General features: G+C 45.6%; 1 protein-coding gene across 2 annotated transcripts in view; it reads right to left on the bottom strand.

Annotated features, from left to right (window-relative positions):
• The window catches only part of LOC137645826 (acidic fibroblast growth factor intracellular-binding protein-like), a 165,155-nt gene that overhangs the window by 95,653 nt on the left and 48,612 nt on the right, over window positions 1-20,890 (bottom strand). For both annotated transcript variants that reach the window (XM_068378803.1, XM_068378802.1), the window contains exon 5: window positions 3,001-3,255. In XM_068378803.1, coding sequence (XP_068234904.1) covers window positions 3,001-3,255 — 255 coding nt within the window. The remainder of the gene's footprint in view (window positions 1-3,000; window positions 3,256-20,890) is intronic.

Genomic DNA, 20,890 nt, shown 5'->3' with positions numbered 1-20,890 from the left:
CGCTGTCAGGCACTCCCTCTGGAGGGAAGGGGATCGTTAGATCCCTTGGTGGAGTTGACAAATGCGGGTTCGCCTGTGAAGTTGATAAGAAAGAGTACTTAGACCTTTCCGGGAACCGCCCTTCCTCCGGCGAGCGCGCTGGTCTGGGCTTGCGGGGAGGGGAACGAGACGAAGACCTGTCCGCCTGGCGACGCTCGCGCTGGAGGTCGCATGATGGGCCCTGGTGAGGGTCACGCGCGAAAGGATTGCGTGACAGGAATCTCGCGTTCGCACGGGCGCGCGCGTGCATCGGCGTGGGTGAGAGAGGGTGTTGCGGGCGCGAGGGCGCGCAGGCGAGGTCACAGGAGCGTGGGAGCGATGGCGTGCTGGCGATGGTGCAGGCGCGTGGGTGCGTAGGAGCTGGAGCGGGCGCGGGCGCGCGTAGGAGATGGCGAGGGCGTGTGGTGCGCAGGAGCCGGAACTGGAGGCGGCCGGATGCGAGGACGCGCAGTATCCTAATGCGGTCCTGTAGGGCGAGAAAGGACAGGGGCGCCCGAGCGCGTATCCGGGAGAACCGGGCGAGGGCGCGTGAGCGCCGGTTCAGGATAGCACGAGGAAGGGATGGCGCGTTAGTGCTGGTGCGACAGGACAGGCATACTCGCCTGTGGGAGCGCTGGGCACGCAGGCGATCGTGGGCACGCACGGTGCCCATCAGGATACAGACGCACTGGTGTGCGCTGCTGCGGTGGGCGAGCAGGACGCGCGGTTTGATGAGGGCGCACAGGAGTGCGCTGGAGGGTTGCATGAGGCGCCTTGATGACTGGAACGGGGCGCGCAACCAGAGCGTCGCGCTCAGCTGGAACGCGTGCAGGATCGCGCGGTCTGGAAGGAGAGCCCTAGGGTGCCTGTGAGCGCACAGATCAGGAAGGAGAGCCCTAGGGTGCCTGTGAGCGCCTATGCGCTAGCTTAGGTGCCTCCTGGGCGGTTGCAACCGGAGTGTCGCGCGCGGCTGGAACGCGTGCAGGATCGCGCGGTCTGGAAGGAGAGCCCTGGGGTGCCTGTGAACGCCCGTGCGCTAGCTTAGGCGCCTCCTGGGCGGCGCGCTGTGATGTAGAAGCGCGCTGGCAAGCGCGTTGGCAAGCGTGTGAGCGCTGGAACTGGAACTGTGCGTGGGAGCGCTTCGCGCGTAACTCCAGACGGGCGCTGCGAGTCCAGAGGAACCTGTGAGCACCTGTGCGCTAGCGTAGGAACCTCTTGAACTGCGCGCGACGAGGCAGGAACCGGGGAACGCTGGGGCGCAGGTGGACGCGTGTGCGCAGGTGAGCGCTGGCGCGCTGTCACAGGAACTGCTGGAGGGCACCGGGGTGTAGAAGGATGTGGGCGCGCAGAGAAACCCTGGCGCGTAGCAGGAACAGGGGCGCGCACGCGCGCAGGTGAGCGCTGTGGCGCTGAGACAGGAACAGCGGCAGCAGCCGGAGGGCGCGCAGGAAGAACCTGGTGCTTGAGGGTAAGAGGCGCAGTTTTGCGCTCAAGCCCCTTCAGCCCTGAGGGGTCCGGTGCCTGCGCAGTGGCGGGATCAGGTGGCGCGCAAAGCGCATCTGCAACATCAAAGGGTGATGGCAAGTCAGCAGGTCTGGAGGAGGACTGGTCACTGTGTCCAGAAGGACGACCATCATCCGAAGGGGATCGCGAACGATCCCCGGAGAGGTCTAAGGTGGTAGCTGGCAGGGTCGGCGAACGGCGAGTCGTCTCCTCCGCAGAGGACTGTGGCGACGACGAGCCGAAGAGGCGAGTCCTAACTCCCTTGTGAGGGGAAGGAAGGACTCTACGGCGAAGGGGAGGACAAGCCTTCCGCCTTATACGCCCACGAGGGGCCGTGGGATCAGCAGGCTGACCATCAAGGGGCCTCCACAGAGGAGTCTCTGTAAGTGAACTCCCCCGAGGGGAAGAATCACCGGCAGGAGAGACCGTGGGACTTAGATCCTCCCTCAAAAGGTGTTCGGAGGGGGAATCTAAGCCGTCAGCTACCTCAGCAACAGGAACGGGGGTTTGACTTGACTTAACGTCAACCACAGACAGAGGATTTATCCCTGCTGTAGTTGGCGATTGTTTGACAGCTGCACCAAGTTTGATCATGTCAAACAGGGCTTCCTTGGAGGGCGAACCCTGCAGCCCCTAGGAAGCCCAAAGCTGTAATAAATCACGATTAGACATATTCAAATCCTCCTCCAGGGGAGGAGAGGCAGCCCTACCTCTCCTGCATCCCGGGATCGGTCAACAGCAATACGGTCTATGCTACCACTCGCCGGCCTCTCGGAAGAGACCGCTCGAGGGGAGCTTCGGAGGAGGAAAGGGCTATGGAAGAAGAAGTCCTAGAATTTTCTCTCTTCAAAGAGGCCTCTGAAGGAGAAAGATCCCTTTTGGACTTTTTCTTCCGGCGCCAGGCAAACCTCTCCCACTGGGAGGTAGACCACTCCCTACATTCTATACACACGTTACCACTATCACACCGCTGGCCCCTACAGTGAAGACATAAGGTGTGGGGATCGGTGTCGACTGCCGACCTAAAGGTCCCACAAGGGCGCCCGGGAAGTCCAGGGTAAGTACGCATAGTAGTAGAGGCCAACTTCAAACACACTGAAAAAGAAAAAGCAAAAACAGATTAAATATGGCAGTCAAAGAGAGGGAGAGAGCAGACAGGTCTGTTCTCCGCCCGAGCCAAAAGTAAAGAAGCATTCCACGGTGTGTGTGAGGGGGAGGGGTAGCTAGCTACCCCTCCCTAACCCCGCTAACTAGCGGCGGGGTAGTAAACCTTCGTTAAAACTTTTATGGCTCGTCATTCAGCTACGCCGAAGTAATTACCCCATGTAAATAGCGTGGTTTGTATTTCAGTTACGGAACAAAGTTAAATATTTTCAATTTCCAGCGTGTAAATAAAACTTATGAGTTAAAAGATATCCACAACAATCACTCCTTTAAGGTTTAGGTTTTAATAAAAAAAGAAAAAAAAGATGTACTTACTTCCTGTGTTCCTTCTCACGGTCTAACAAAAGTTTGAAATCTCTCAATTCAATCAGGAAATCTCTATCTAAGTCGGAGTCATCAACGCCCTCTGGGCCATGGCTGATTCCAGAAGATAGAAGGGAAGATGCACTTGTCCAGGTTGTCATCATCAACAAAGCACAAACAGAAAAATCTTCAAATGTAAGATAATTAAGCTTCCTTTTACTAGTCTCAAACCGATTGTTGATTATGAACACGATAGCTGCATATTTCCTGGAAAAAATAAAATGGAATTTTGAGTTATACTTTGGAGTATAATGTTAGCAACAATCATTTTGAGTTAGGTCTGTCAATTAAAACTATAACTACCTGGAGAAAAAAAGAATCTGTATAACTTGAAAGTATACAATCATACTGACAAAAAGAAAGTGGTCAGTTTACATAATATCAGTAACTCAAAGATCACAAATGGCAATACTTATCCCCAGGAAATTATTTAGCATTTTTTTTTTATCTTACTAAAGATTAGGTATTTTTCCAGCTAAAAGCAGCAGAGTTAAGTCTTGAAAAAAAGGAGAAAGACATCACAATATAGCAAAATACAGCCAGCTTTCCATATTTGCAAGTTTCGTCTTCACGGTCTCGGTATTCCACTTGTTATAAATAATGGTTTGATTCTTTACTGATCTTTGCAGTGTCATCTCATTCAGGACAGCTGTGCAGCCCAACATTTTAAACCACTTATACTATGTCTTGGTCTCCATGCATCCTTCCTCAAGAAAGCATCTTCCAACAGTGTTTGTCAAGCAAGAAGTACTATTTCTTTATCAAAATTATGGCCCCTAAGAAAGCTTCGATATTATCTCTAGCTAGCTTTAGGAACATCTGATAGGGCTAATCTATTCTTGGCTATGTTCCTCATTAAGCTTAAAATGATTTGTTTTATAAGGAAATGCTTTTCCACTATCCCTCTCATTTATTAACAATCCTGCCCTCGATATTATTGAGCATTGGAATGGTTTCAATATTGCAGATAGTCTCTCTGTTGTCTAGGAATTATTCAACAACAAACTAAAGAGGGTGAATGCCTGCTTGCTGTAGAAGTTTGTGGCCTGAGTGGACTTAACCGGATTCAGTTATAATGAGGCCTTTAAACAGACGATGAAGATGATACAGTAGTTGCCCTGGCGAAAAAAATGTCAGACGAAGCCTTCCATGAAGTGGATGAAGACGACATTCTGGAGCATAAAGAGGAGGTGATTGAAGAGGAGTTTGCTGAATTCATCCATTAATCAAGTGAGCAGGCTAAGGGTGATGAACCTGATAAAACTAAAGGCATCACACTTGAAAAGTTGGCAGAGATGTCACATATGGAAGTCTTAAAAAATGTATCATACACCATGAATCCTCAATGGTGAGTGCCCTCAAGTTCATGTGTACCATGGATGAGGGTTTTCCAGCACACAAGTGCATTATGAATTAAATGAAGAAGGCAACAAGGCACATCCACATCACTATGCACCTCAGCACTCACGTGAAATGGCTTCATATTCACCCGTCAGAGAATCAGTCACAGATTCTTGTGAATCTCAAATCACTTCTACAGTAACCGTAGTGGTACTCCCATAGTGATAATGGTGTTGTTCCCTTGCACTAAAAAGGTAAGATATTTCTCATAATTTTTAGAGCATTTAACATTAGTTTACGAATACAGTAATGTTAACAAAGAAAAAAGAAAAAAAATATGGATGGTCAAATATTGAAAAATGTTATTTTGATTATAAAATAAATTTTTGAATATACTTACCCGGTGATTATATAGCTGCAACTCTGTTGCTCGACAGACAACTCTACGGTAAAAACTCGCCAGCGATCGCTACACAGGTTGTGGGTGTGCCCAACAGCGCCATCTGTCGACCAGATACCCAGTTCTCAGTGTAAACAAAGACTCAATTTTCTCTTCGTCCCACTGCGTCTCTATTGGGGAGGAAGGGAGGGTCATTTAATTTATAATCACCGGGTAAGTATATTCAAAAATTTATTTTATAATCAAAATAACATTTTTCAATATTTAACTTAGCCGGTGATTATATAGCTGATTCACACCCAGGGGGGTGGGTAGAGACCAGCAATATATGTTTACACTTTTATGAGCTAAGAGTTTTTATTTCATTTTAGAAGTTATCAAAATAACAAAAACAAAATAAATAGGTACCTGGTAAGGAAGTCGACTTGAACAATTACCCTGCCTTTTTTAAGTACGTCTTCCTTACGGAGCCTCGCGATCCTCTTAGGATGCTGATCGACCCCTAGGATCTGAAGTATCAAGGGTTGCAACCCATACAACAGGACCTCATCAAAACCCCTAATCTAGGCGCTCTCAAGAAATGACTTTGACCACCCGCCAAATCAACCAGGATGCGAAAGGCTTCTTAGCCTTCCGGACAACCCAAAAAACAACAATAAAAACATTTCAAGAGAAAGATTAAAAGGGTATGGAATTAGGGAATTGTAATGGTTGAGCCCTCACCCACTACTGCACTCGCTGTACGAATGGTCCCAGTGTGTAGCAGTCCTCGTAAAGAGACTGGACATCCTTTAGATAAAAAGACGCAAACACTGACTTGCTTCTCCAATAGGTTGCGTCCATTATACTTCGCAGAGATCTATTTTGCTTAAAGGCCACGGAAGTTGCGACAGCTCTAACTTCGTGTGTCCTTACCTTCAGCAATGCTTGGTCTTCCTCACTCAGATGGGAATGAGCTTCTCGTATTAACAGTCTGATAAAATAGGATAAAGCATTCTTTGACATAGGCAAAGATGGTTTCTTAACTGAACACCATAAAGCTTCAGATAGGCCTCGTAAAGGTTTAGTTCGTTTTAAATAGAACTTAAGAGCTCTCACAGGGCATAAGACTCTTTCTAGTTCATTGCCTACCATATTCGATAAGCTGGGAATATCGAACGATTTCGGCCAAGGTCGAGAAGGCAGCTCATTTTTGGCTAGAAAACCAAGTTGTAGTGAACATGTAGCTTTTTCTGACGAAAATCCGATGTTCTTGCTGAAGGCATGAATCTCACTGACTCTTTTAGCTGTGGCTAAGCATACCAGGAAAAGTGTCTTTAAGGTGAGATCTTTCAGGGAGGCTGATTGTAGTGGCTCAAACCTGTCAGACATGAGGAATCTTAGTACCACGTCTAAATTCCAACCAGGTGTAACCAAACGACGCTCCTTCGTGGTCTCAAAAGACTTAATGAGGTCCTGTAGATCTTTATTGTTGGAAAGATCTAAGCCTCTATGCCGGAAGACTGATGCCAACATGCTTCTGTAACCCTTGATAGTGGGAGCTGAAAGTGATCGTTCTTTTCTCAGGTATAAGAGAAAGTCAGCTATTTGAGCTACAGAGGTACTGGTCGAGGATACAGATACTGACTTGCACCAGTTTCGGAAGACTTCCCACTTCGATTGGTAGACTCTAAGGGTGGATGTTCTCCTTGCTCTAGCAATCGCACTGGCTGCCTCCTTCGAAAAGCCTGTAGTTCTCGAGAGTCTTTCGATAGTCTGAAGGCAGTCAGACGAAGAGCGTGGAGGCTTTGGTGTACCTTCTTTACGTGTGGCTGACGTAAAAGGTCCACCCTTAGAGGAAGACTTCTGGGAACGTCTACTAGCCATCGAAGTACCTCGGTGAACCATTCTCTCGCGGGCCAGAGGGGAGCAACTAGCGTCAACCTTGTCCCTTCGTGAGAGGCGATCTTCTGCAGTACCTTGTTGACAATCTTGAACGGTGGGAATGTGTATAGATCTAGATGCGACCAATCTAGGAGAAAGGCATCTACGTATATGTATTGCTGCTGGGTCCGGGATTGGTGAGCAATATATTGGGAGCCTCTTGGTCAACGAGGTTGCAAAGAGATCTATGGTTGGTTGGCCCCAAGTGGCCCAAAGTCTCTTGCATACATCCTAGTGGAGGGTCCATTCTGTTGGAATTACTTGCCCCTTCCGACTGAGACAATCTGCCATGACATTCAAGTTGCCTTGGATGAACCTCATTACTAGTGATATGTTTTGACCTTTTGACCAGATGAGCAGGTCCCTTGCGATCTCGTACAACGTTAGTGAGTGGGTCCCTCCTTGCTTGGAGATGTACGCCGAGGCAGTGGTGTTGTCCGAGTTCACTTCCACCACTTTGCCTCGAAGGAGAGACCTGAAGCTTTTCAAGGCCAGATGTACTGCCAGTAGCTCCTTGCAGTTGATATGCATTGTCCTTTGACTCGAGTTCCATAGTCCCGAACATTCCCGACCGTCTAATGTCGCGCCCCAGCCTACGTCCGATGCGTCCGAGAAGAGAACGTGGTTGGGAGTCTGAACAGCCAGGGGAAGACCCTCTCTTAGGTTGATACTGTCCTTCCACCAAGTCAGGCAAGACTTCATCTTCTCGGAAATGGGGATCGAGACCGCTTCTAGCGTCTTGTCCTTTTTCCAGTGAAATGCTAGATGGTATTGAAGAAGACGGAGGTGTAGTCTTCCTAATGACACAAATTGTTCCAGGGATGATAGCGTCCCTATCAGACTCATCCACTTCCTGACTGAACATTGTTCCTTCTTCAGCATGTTCTGGATGCATAACTGGGCTTGGCTTATTCTGGGGGCCGACAGAAAAGCCCGAAAAGCTAGACTGTGAATCTCCATCCCTAAATACACAATAGTTTGGGATGGGACCAGTTGTGACTTTTCTATATTGACAAGGAGACCCAATTCCTTGGTCAGATCTAGAGTCCACTTTAGATCCTTCAGACAGCGACGACTGGAAGAAGCTCTGAGAAGCCAGTCGTCCAAATAGAGGGAGGCTCGGATGTCCGCTAAATGAAGGAATTTGGCTACATTCCTCATCAGCCTCGTAAACACAAGAGGAGCTGTGCTTAGGCCAAAGCACAGGGCTTGAAACTGTTAGACAACCTTTTCGAAAACGAATCTCAGAAAAGGTTGGGAGTCCGGGTGGATGGGGACGTGGAAGTAGGCGTCCCTTAGGTCTAAAGAGACCATCCAGTCTTCCCTTCTGACCGCTGCTAAGACTGACTTTGTGGTCTCCATGGAGAACGTCTGCTTTGTGACAAAGACATTCAGAGCACTGACGTCTAGCACCGGCCTCCACCCTCCTGTCTTCTTTGACACCAAGAAGAGTCGGTTGTAGAATCCCGGAGTTTGAAGGTCCGAGACTTTGACCACCGCTCCCTTCTCTAGTAAAAGAGACACTTCCCGTTTCAAGGCTCGTCTCTTGTCTTCCTCTCTGTACCTGGGAGAGAGATCGATGGGAGACGTTGTTAGAGGGGGTTTCCGTACAAAAGGGATCTTGTACCCCTCTCTGAGCAACTTCACAGATTGTGCATCTGCGCCTCTCTCTTCCCAGGTCTGCCAGAAGTTCTTGAGTCTGGCTCCCACTGCTGTCTGAAGAAGCTGGCAGTCAGACTCTGCCCTTAAAGGACTTGGTTCCTTTCTTCTTTCCTCGTTTCCCTTCGGCACGATCACCTCCTCTGCTGGAGGCTCTGCCACGAAAGGGCGGAATAAAACGGGACGCTGGAGTGTCCATCCTTGGTCTAGCTGACAAGGTAGGCAAAGGGGTAGCTTTGCGAGCGGAGGACGCAACAAGATCGTGAGTGTCCTTCTGTATCAATGAAGCGGCTATTTCCTTAATCAGGTCTTCTGGAAAAAGGCACTTGGAAAGAGGAGCAAAAAGAAGCTCGGATCTCTGGCACGGTGTAACTCCAGCTGAAAGGAATGAGCATAGGTTTTCACGCTTTTTAAGGACTCCGGACACAAATGAAGCAGCAAGCTCATTAGACCCATCACGTACGGCCTTGTCCATGCAGGACATAATGAGCAAGGAAGTCTCCTTCTCTGTCGGAGAGATCTTTCTGCTTAGGGCTCCTAGACACCAGTCTAAGAAGTTAAAAACTTCGAAGGCCCTAAAGATACCTTTCAAAAGGTGGTCCAGGTCCGAAGATGACCAACATATCTTTGAGCGTCTCATGGCAAGGCGGCGGGGAGAGTCTACGAGGCTTGAGAAGTCGCCCTGGGCAGAGGCAGGAACTCCCAAGCCGAGAACTTCTCCCGTGGCATACCAGACGCTCGATCTAGAAGAGAGTCTAGCAGGGGGAAACGTAAAGGCTGTCTTCCCTAAACTCTTTTTGGACTGCAACCATTCTCCTATCACCCGCAAAGCTCTCTTGGACGAGCGTGCGAGGACGAGTCTAGTAAAGGCAGGAGTGGTAGAAGGCATGCCTAACACAAACTCTGACGGAGGAGAACGAGGAGCCACAGAAACAAACTGGTCCGGAAACATCTCTTTGAAAATGGCCAAAACTTTTCTAAAGTCCAAAGAGGGTTGAGTAGACTTAGGCTCGTCCAATTCTGATTGTGGTTCATCTATGTGTGCAGCAACATCATCATCAGAAAGTCCCTCATCCGATAACTGATGAGGAAACGGCAACGGAGTTGGTAACGGCTGGTTCGCTGAGTCCGGTCGCACGGGTGCATGCGTGACTGAGCCGGACGCAACGTCATGGAACTGCTGCCCAGTCTGTGAGCTGGCAACAACCATGGCAGTGCGGGGACGCACAGCGTCTACTCCAGACTGTCTGGACTGATGTGGGTGCGCAGTGGAAACCACACTGGGTTGCGGAGGTTGACGCACCGCGTCAAAACAAAGCAACTCTGACGGTTGTTGAACCTCCCGAACGTCAACGGCAACCTCCGTGCGTCGCTTAACGTCAACATGCAGCTGGCAGATCACACTGGAACGCATGGGTGGAGGAACTCTCTCAACTGGTGTGCGTGGGAAGGTTACCTCAGCGTCCACAGGACGCACAACCGATCGTGTGGAAGGTTGTAGGCTAGGTACTGCACTAGCTGGTGCGGCAGCAACCTTCTCCGCACGAAAGTCCTGCATTAGAGACGTCAGTTTAGACTGCATGTCTTGCAGTAGAGACCACTTAGGGTCTACGGGAGCAGGTGCGGCGACAGACGGTGTTACTGTCTGAAGCGGTACCGCTTTGCCTCTCTTAGGCGGTGAGCAGTCATCGGATGACGGCAGCGAGTCCGAACTGACCCAGTGGCTACAACCAGGCCGTTGGACTTGCGCTGAAGGGACCGACTTGCGTTTTAACGGTCGTGAGACCTTGGTCCAGGGTTTCTTGCGAGAAACACCTTCCGAAGACGAGGTATAAATGGGCTCTCTCGTCTTAGTTAGGTAGGAGCGATCTTGGGTAGATACGCCCGATACCACGGAGGGAACGTCTGTTCGCTGATTAAAGCCTCTCGAACCCATTTGTCGTACGACATTGCTTCTCCCCTGGACTTGGGAGCTTGCAAGAGGTCCCGGACTAGGAGGACGACAGGCACGAACAGACGAACCCTCAAGCGCAACACTATCCACAACACTATCACTCGGCACTTTAGCACTTCCCACTGCACTTTTGCACTTAAGCTCCTTCACATCCGCCATGAGCTGATTACGGTCACTAGCAAGGGACTCAACTCTCTAACCCAGAGCCTGGATGGCAAGCATCATATCAGCCATCGAAGGTTCCTGAGTGCCAGGAGGGGGGTTAGGAGCAACCACTACAGGGGAAGGAATAGGTTGTGGGGCATGGGGAGAGGATATATCAATAGAACGAGAAGAACTTCTCCTAACTCTATCTCTCTCTAGCCTACGTGTATACTTTTGAAATTCGATAAAATCGAATTCCGAAAGGCCAACGCACTCCTCACACCGATCTTCCAATTGACAGGTTTTATCCCGACAATTGGAACAAACAGTGTGAGGGTCGATAGAAGCCTTCGGAAGACGCCTTGAACAGTCCCTAGCATTGCACTTCCTAAATTTGGGGACTTGTGAAGGGTCAGCCATTTTGAATTGGTCAAAGGGAAATTAAAAAAACTATCAAAAAGTCATCAACAAAGAATCCGTTCTCAAAAAGAGTTCAAGGATTTGTGTGAAGAGAAACCCTGCACAGCGAAAGCTCAAAACTAGAATAAAGTACTTCACCAATTAGATGTGAAAAAACTCCAGTTTAGCAACAGCGAGTAAGTACGTCTTGTCGACACCTCGACAGAGAGAAACTTGAGTCTTTGTTTACACTGAGAACTGGGTATCTGGTCGACAGATGGCGCTGTTGGGCACACCCACAACCTGTGTAGCGATCGCTGGCGAGTTTTTACCGTAGAGTTGTCTGTCGAGCAACAGAGTTGCAGCTATATAATCACCGGCTAAGTTAAATATTGAAAATTACAATGTTACAGTAGATTTGGATCATTAACATAATCACTATTTAAACCATTTTTCTTCACACTACCAAGAGAGAGAGAGAGAGAGAGAGAGAGAGAGAGAGAGAGAGAGAGAGAGAGAGAGAGAGAGATCCTATTATTATTATCATTCTTATCATAAACAGCTTTTTTATCAGAACAGTTATCACTATTTAATTTATTTACTTTATTTGCAAATATTTCCAAAGTTTCATTTTGTTATGACAAACTGTCTCTTTTCCTTGTGCAATACTGGATAGCTATTTCAGGTTGATAAATCTAAAGAGAAACTTTCTATGTAGAGCAGGGGAAACAACTGCAAATTTTACTTTAACCTAAAACCAATGCAAAACTATCTTATATACACACCTAATAGCCTCACTTGAAGCAGAACATCACCTGCAGCTATAATTGGGCCTACAGCCCAGCAATGTTTTTAAGAAAACCAGGCATCTTCAAATAGTTCTGGGAAGAAAATGATCTGGCACATTACTGAGTTGCAGCCAAAACCCTTTCAAAACATTTCTACCAAAATTAGTAGTTGTACTCTTAATATCTTGAATTCTAACTTTCAAGTCCTGCAGTCAACTTGAATGCAATTTGAAACGTGCTTCCATCACCAAATGTTAATGAGGAAGGACAGAATTCTTGGAGAGGGTACACTCTGACAACGTAATCAAACAAAATAAACTAGGGGCTTTCTTCCGAATGCTTTTTGCTTTCTCTAAATAAATCTTAACTGCCATTATTAAACAAAAAACATATTCTCTAGATTACTACTCACTTTTTTTCCTTACAAGGAGTATAAAAGATTTGGTAATTATTAATCATTTTATCTTGAAATAATTTTTCACCTTTAAAACTTCGTACAAGTGTTAATCACGAGGCACTTGTCTTTAAACTCAAATAGTTGGGCGTGGGTGGGTCTTTTCTCAGTATCATTATTGAATTTTTAAGTAATACTGTACATCAAAAAGAGGTTTTGTTGATGAGCACTATAGTGAGTATAGGAATGTGATACCTGGCCCATTACTTTTCATATTATATACACATAACATGTAGTTAGGTCAAGAAAACAAGCTCGTTGCATATGCAGATGATGCTACTCTCTTCGCATCAATTCTATCTCCTTAATGTAGATCTGAGGTTGCTGAATCTCTTAATCAATGGAGATCTAGCTAAAATTGGTGCATGGTGCAAAATTATGGGGCATGCAGTTGAATCATAACAAAACACTAAGTATGATTGTAAGTAGGTCAAAGACAGTTGCTCCTCAACATCCCGATCTCAGCATTGATAATATTTCTTTAACTCTGTATGACTCTTTTAAAATTTTAGATGCGATTCTCGACAGCAAATTTACTTTTGAGAAGCACATTAGGTTTGTGTCTTCTTCAATTGCACAAAAAATTGGTCAATTGAGAAAGTCTCGTAAGATTTTCAGTGATCAATCTATTCTGAAGTGTTTTAATTCTTTCATTCTACCTTGTTTTGAGTATTGTTCTTCTGTCTAGTCTTGAGCTGCTGATTCTCATCTTGATTTGTTGGACAGGAACTTTAGGTCTATTAAATTCTTTATTCCTGATCTAGGTATTAATCTCAGGCACCATTGTTCAATTAGTTCCATATGCATATCGCATAAGATTTTTCATAATTCTGACCATCCTTTACATACAGATCTTCTTGGGCAGTACCATGCTGTTTGTAATACTAGGTATGCAATTAATTCTAATAGTTTAAATGTTATTACTGTTCTTGAAATATTCTATTCTAATTGTTCATAACTTTTCAAATAGTTTAATTATTTCCATATTTCCTTTACTCTCTCGGCTATTTTCCCTGTTTGAGCCCTTGGGCTAATAGCATCCTGCTTTTCCAACTAGGCCATAACAGTAATAATAATAACAATAACAAAAAGTGGCCTTATTGGTAACGTCTCTGGTATGGTTGCAGATACTAAAGGAACTAATGAGTTTTAGTGGGACTAAAACTTTTGACTGCAGGCAGGACTTTATAGGGTGACACGTGATGGTGGGCCAAATTTGTATAAAGAGCTCAAGGTTTGTATTGTTAGGAAAAATGCAAATTACTTTCAAATTTGTCATTTGTTCCGATGCTAAATACAAGCCCTTTTGCTCTTTATCAATGATGACTCACCCATTAGGAGAGTGGAAGTTCGAACCAACTACAGTAGCCGGTTTTTGCCCCAGGGTTTTCCCGTACGTGCTTTGCACATAACAGGGAAAGATTCTGACACCTTGCTAAATTCTGTGTAACGCATGGTTAGCGTCCTGAGCAATCTGCGTGATGCGGTGATACAGTACTAGCAATGCGACTTGTCAAGGTAAAAATTTTCAGAAACATAGGAATCTATTGAGTCAACCATAGACATAACCAAATCCCACATCGCCAGGGGGTATGGGAACGCAATACAGTGAACCCTCGCTACTTCGCGGTTCGTCCATCGCGGATTCACCACTTCGCGGGTTTTTCCATAACCCATATATATATACATATCGCGGATTTTCCGGAAATTTCGAAAATACCGCGAAATCTGAAGACCCCCAAATACAATATTCCGTTACCTGTAATTCCATTAATACTGTAATTAGTAATATCTGCTCTTACTGATTGTTCATTGCACTACATATGATATATAATTCAGCACAGAAAGAAATAAAACACGTAAAAGAGAATGTGATCATACGATAATACAGTACTGTATACAGTACGTAGTAAAATTAAATCGAACATGAAACGCAAATCAGATGCAGTCATACCATATTAGAATGGTGTAAGGCTGCTGTTGGCTACTACTGTACTACAAATGTAATGGATGTGCTTCTTTTCCATGAATCTTTTGTATGTATACGTACGTAGTACTGCATCCAATGATATTCTTTGTTGCAAAAATCACATTTCCAATAAGCGTACGAGAGAGAGAGAGAGAGAGAGAGAGAGAGAGAGAGAGAGAGAGAGAGAGAGAGAGAGAGAGAGAGACACATCCTACAAAAGAATAAAATACTGTAGCATACGTAAAGCTACTGTATTATTATTGTTATTAATATTATTATTGTTGTTGTTGTTAATAAAATTATTATTGTTATTATTATTATCATTATTATTATTATTATTACTGTATTACAGTATTATCATACGATAATTCAGTACTGTACTGTACTACAGTACGTGGTAAAATTAAATTGAACATGAAACGCAAATCAGATGCAGTCATACCATATTAGAATGGTGTAAGGCTGCTGATGGCTACTACTGTACAGTACTACAAATGTAATGGATGTGCTTCTTTTCCATGAATCTTTTGTATGTATACGTACGTAGCTGCATCCAATAATATTCTTTGTTGCAAAAATCACATTTCGAATAAGCGTACGAGAGAGAGAGAGAGAGATAGAGAGAGAGAGAGAGAGAGAGAGAGAGAGAGAGAGAGAGAGAGAGAGAGAGAGAGAGAGAGAGAGAGAGAGAGAGACACACATCCTACAAAAGAATAAAATAACATACGTAAAGCTATTATTATTATTGTTATTATTATTATTATTGTTGTTGTTGTTAATAAAATTATTATTGTTATTATCATTATCATTATTATAATTATTATTACTGTATTATTATCATTATTTATTATTATTATTATTAATACTGTACGTACGGTATACGCGGGGTATCTTGTACTTTGAGTTGGTAACCTACGCATCATGTAAGACGGGTTGCGATTGGTTCAAGCGCTGATAGATGACGAATCAGAACTCAAGTTTTGTTATCTAGCCTGTGATTGGTGTTTTGCCCGCATCTCCAGCTTCCAGCCTCTGTTCGCGGCCACTTTCTCTTACGGCGTATCGCTGAGTAGACGTTCTTAAGTTTGTGAAGTTTAATCTGTGCTGTGTGCGACTGTTTTAAGTTGAACTTTTTGTTGAACTTTCTGTTAAATCCTACTGTACAATGCCTCCCAAGCGTTCTGCTTCTACTAAGGCTGGTAGTGAGCCTAAACGCCACCGAAGGATGATGACGATTGCTGAGAAGGTTACGCTTCTCGATATGTTGAAAGACGGTAGAAGCTACGCGGCCGCAGCACGCCATTTTGGAATCAACGAATCTACTGTTCGCTATATCAAGAAGAACGAGGCGAACATTAGAAAGACGGCTGCAATCACCTTTAGCAGATCAGCGAAGCGAGTCGTTACAACGCGTAATAAAATGATCGTACGCATGGAAGGTGCTTTAGCTGTGTGGATTGCCGACAGCCAGAAGAAGAACATAGCCTTGGATACGAACACCATCCGAACAAAGGCTTTGAGCTTGTATGAGAGTTTTGCTGCAAAGGAACCTCAAGACGACGACGGCAACCATGCTGAAGAAGATGATGATGCAGATGAACCTCAACCAGGGACATCCACTGATTCCCAGCCTCAGAAAAAATGTTTTTCCGGCAGCAAAGGATGGTTCGCGAAGTTTCAGAAACGCTTCGCCCTGAAAAGTGTTTCCCTGCATGGCGAGGCTGCTTCGGCTGACACTGCCGCTGCTGAAACTTACGTGAACCAGACATTCAAGAATATTATCGCCGAAGGTGGATACAAGCCGGAAAAAGTGTTTAATATGGATGAGACCGGCTTGTTTTGGAAGAGAATGCCGTCGCGAACTTTCCTGTTCAAAGAGGAAGCCAAAGCCTCTGGCTTTAAAGCATTCAAGGATCGCGTTACCCTCGTGATGTGTGGCAATGCTGCTGGATTTTTGCTAAAGCCGGGGCTTATTTATAAGTCGAAAATTCCTCGCGCTTTGAAAAATAAGAATAAGAATCTCCTTCCCGTGTACTGGATGCATAATCCAAAAGCATGGATTACAAAGATGCTGACCTCCAACTGGTTCCACCAGTGTTTCATCCCGCAAGTCAGCAAATATCTCGTAGAGAAGGGCTTGCCATTCAAGATCCTTCTCCTTATGGATAACGCTGGTGGACACGCAACTGATCTGTCGCATGAGGGCATTCAGGTTGAGTTCCTGCCACCCAACACCACGTCATTAATTCAACCGATGGACCAGGGGGTTATCAGGGCGTTCAAGGCCCTCTACACAAAGAATACCTTGGTGGACCTCGTTGCGTGTGGATGCTGCCCAAGATGATGAGGATGAAGATTTTAACTTGAAGGCGTACTGGCGGCAGTACACCATAGCCACGTGCCTGCAGAATATTCAGAAGGCACTGCAAGAGATGAAACCTGCAACCGTGAATGAGAGCTGGAAGAAGTTGTGGCCCCAGATTGTTTACGACGACGAGGGATTTACACCTGCTGAAATCCAACACTCTGCAATACGCAAATCTGTGCAGTTGGCTGCCATAATTGGAGGTGACGGGTTTGGCGACATGACGACTGAAGACGTCGACGAGTTGTTGGACTGCCATTCCCAGCCCCTAACTGACGCAGACCTCAAAGACCTGACGAAATCGGCAAGCGAAGAAGAGAGTGAAACCCAGGAAGAGACCCAAGAAAATGTCGATGAAACGGGCTTAACATTAGAACGGCTTGCCAAGGCCTGCAACCATGCGAAGGAGTTGAAAGAAATGTTGCTAGAGTGGGACGAGGATATGGTTCGGTCGATGCAATTCTCCAACAAGGTCGATGACATCATGACTCCCTACAGGATGCTCTTAGATCGAAAAAAAAAGCAGCGGCAACAAATTCCGATCACAATGTTCTTCCAGCCTCGCAAAAAAAAGCCAGTTCCTCCTGCTACTACGCCTTCGGAAGAAATTGAAGAAGTTGAAGAGGTGTCCCAGGAAAAGACACCTCCGTCTGAAGAGACGTAAAATACTATCATTGGCTACACAGTAGAACACATCATCAGCTTCATCATCATCATTTCTACTGTGCAGCAAATTCATCGCCATCATCATTCACGTTTTTCTTGAACTTCTTTCGTGGTGAGTACAGTAACAATCTTTATTTTTTACTTTAATATTCTAACATTTTAATATTTGTGCCTGTTTTATAGCTTAGTACTGTATGCATTAAGTTAAAGGGAAGGTTTTAAAAGTCTACATGTTATAACCTATCATATTTTTTTTGTTTAAAATTTACATTTACGTACGTAAAACAATCTCTCTCTCTCTCTCTCTCTCTCTCTCTCTCTCTCTCTCTCTCTCTCTCTCTCTCTCTCTCTCGTAAATTGATTTTTTTTTTAAATTTACATTTACAGTACGTACGTAAAACAATCTCTCTCTCTCTCTCTCTCTCTCTCTCTCTCTCTCTCTCTCTCTCTCTCTCTCTCTCTCTCTCGTAAATTGTTTTCCTGCTTTGCTACGTACAATATGTACTGTACAGTACTGTATGATTTTATATAGATACGGTAATTATATTTGTAAGGTAACATATTTTGTAAATGCTTTTACTGTAAATACTGTATCATTATTTATCACTTTCATCATGCGCGTTAAATGCCTTGTTTGTTCTGAGCGTGGTTGTTTACTGAGCGTACAGTACTTTATGACGCCGTCGTTTCAGGCGGCGTCATAAATAAAAACATTTCATTTGGAAGTTCTAAGAAAAATTAAGTAAAACATTGGTAATAACAAAATCGACATACTGTATAATCAATATAATCAATGCAAAAACTAACCTATACATATATGTGTACACTAAATTAGTTTGTTTCTTCATTAAGATCAGAGATGAACGTAAACAAAACATTGGTTGCCATTTTTTATCGTGCTTTTTAGGTGTTTAGGAAACGCATGATATAAAATTGCCTTTAATATTTGTGCCTGTTTTAGTTTAGGGTGCTGTAGTACATGCATTAAGTGTTCTGTACATTAAAGGGTAGTTTGTTAACAGTACTACGTACAAGGGAATGTTTTAAAAGTCCGAATATACATGTTAAATAAATAGGTAAATATGATGTCACTACTTCGCGGATTTTCACCTATCGCGGCCGGGTCTGGAACCTATATACACCGATAAACGAGGGTTCACTGTATATATTATTTTTATACTAGGTTACACGAGGAAAATGGTTTTACCTGCAGACAGGTGAGGCCAGCTTGCAGAGGACCTTAGATGCTGTTCCCTAAGAGAGAGGAAGATAAAAGAAAGAAAGAGCCAGTCATTCTTAACACTCACCCTAAACTAACCCCAAGTGACCTCTGCTACTTGTCCAACAAGGAGACTGAGGTATATAAACTTGTTGTGCAGCCACTACAGAGCCAACGGAGAACGTCTCCATGTTCCTGTGGGTCACATCTTGCAGGAAGTGGGCGGTGAAGGTAGTTTGACGCTTCCACACGTATGCTTGTAAGACCTGCATCACAGAATAGTTTCTCTTGAACACTAGGAACGTGCTTATGCCCCTAAAGCCATGAGCTCTCAGTCGTCTAGTTGGAGGAGGGTCGGGAATCAGTGCTAAGTCTATGACCTTGGGAATCCAAGCAGAAATGTTCTTGGTGATCCTCCTCATGACCTTTCCCGTGCTGACCAAGAGTGCTGACTCTCAGAGGCGAGCTTTTGCAGTTCTCTTGAGATAGTACCTCAAACTCCTCACTGGGCAAAGTAGCAGTTGATCTCGATCATCAATTACGTTACGAAGACTCCAAATCCAGAAGGGTCCGAATCTAGGATTCGTACTCACGTATTTTGAGTCTTTGCGATAAAACTCAGGGAAGAAGCCAAGCGTTACCTTCCCCCATCCCCTTGAATGGGTAATGTCGTAGGAAAAACCATGCAGTTCGCTAACTCTCTTGGCCAAAGCCAAGGCGAGTAGGAAAACTGTCTTCAGAATGAGGTGGCGATCTGTTGCCTGGCATAATGGTTCGTAGGGAGCACAGTTAAGGGACCGAGGGACACGAACCACGTTCCATGGGGGTAGTCTAACTTCCGAGTGATGGAAGGTAAGCTCAAAACTCTGTATGAGGAGAGGCAATTTCAACAGAGAGGAAATATTAACTCCTTTCAGATTAAAGGGAAGACTCAAGGCTGAGCACTAGCCTTCCACTGCCAAGACCGAGAGGAGCTTTTCCTCCTGAAGGTATACGAGGAACTTGGCTATTGTTGAAATACTGTAGTGTCATCAAGGGGAGAGATACCCTTTCCATGACACCAACCACAGATGACAATCCAATTGGCCTGGTGGACTGAAGTAAAAAATCTTTCCTAGTATCAAGATATCCTTTTTGCAACTTGTGAAAAGCCTCTCAGAGAGAGATGTTGGATAGTCTCCAGGCATGAAGTCACAAGGAAGCTACGGCTTTGTGAAAGACGTTCACATGTGGCAGTTTAGGTAGATTGTGTCGTGGGGCGAGTTCTCTTGGGAAGTTTGTCAGGAGCTGAAAAAGGTCCTGGAACCATTCTGCATGATGCAATAGCAGACTTATGAGGGTCATTGACAGGTTCTTGGATGCTCTGGTCTTTTTGAGTACTCTTCTCATCCGACAGAACAGGGGAAAGGCGTATACGTCAATATTGTCCCATTGTTGTTGGAATGCATCTTGCCCGAGGGCCTGAGGAACCAAGACTGGGGAGCAGTAGAGCGGGATCCTGTTGTTCAGGGATGTCGCAAACAGATCCACAGTCGGGGAACTCCACAAAGTCAGGACTTTGATGGTTACTAGATGATTCAAAGACCACTCGGAGCCCACTATCTGAGTCGCTCTGCTCAGACTTTCTGTGAGCACATTCTGCTAGCCCGGAATGAAGCGGACTGATAGGAACACCGAGTTGTTTTCTGTCCATCTTATCATATCCACTGCTAGATGGCATAGGGGGTGCAAAAGGTACTGCCTTGCTTGTTTATGTAAGCCACTACTGTGATGTTGTCGCTCATCAACACCACAGAGTAACCTGTCAGGAACTGCTGGAACTGTTGGAGGGCTATAAAAGGCTGCCCTTATCTCTAGGAGATTTATGTGTTGGTACCTTTTGGACTCTGTCCAGAGCCCGGAGGCTTTGTGGTGCAGCATGTGCCCCCCAACCCCTTCTTTTGACGCATCTGAATAGAGCATCAATTCTGGGGAAGGGACGAGAAGGTTGACCCTTCAGCGGAGATTCTTGTCTGACACCCATCACATCAAGTTCATCTACTGCTTGGGTCACATGGTGACCAACATATCCATGCACTGGTAAATATCTGGAACGAGGGCAAGGAGAACGAGCAGAGCGTCGATCTCTTGAGTCATCGTAGTACTGCCTTCTGCTGCAGGGTGAAGACGAACGTTGGGAAGTGCGGCGTGGACTGCGATCCATTATTGAAGGGCCGCAGTCATTTGTAGAGAGGCGACGAGAACTCTTAGCGTTGGCAGCAGTAAGAAGATGAGGTGACGAGGTAACACGCTGAACTTGTTGTTGGCGAGAATCCTCAGCAGGGGAGTTATACTCTGAAGGACTGGAGAACAGCTGAGGAGAAGCGGGGCGACATTTAGAGAGAGAAGTGGCCACCCAGAGGAGCAGAAACATGCCTTGAACATTGCTCCTACTGTACAGGCTGAGCAAGCTCAGGAGGAGGAGAAGCGCAGTCTTTGGCAGCAGGTGACGGCACAGGACTTGGGAAAAACTAAACGTTGCAGGCAGCAGACCCGGGAAACCTCTCAGGGACAAGAACCTC

Source organism: Palaemon carinicauda, chromosome 8 (genome assembly GCF_036898095.1).
Source record: "Palaemon carinicauda isolate YSFRI2023 chromosome 8, ASM3689809v2, whole genome shotgun sequence".
Lineage (NCBI taxonomy): Eukaryota > Metazoa > Arthropoda > Malacostraca > Decapoda > Palaemonidae > Palaemon > Palaemon carinicauda.
The sequence above is the reverse complement of the archived record's forward strand: the minus strand, read 5'-3'. Positions and strand labels throughout refer to the sequence as shown.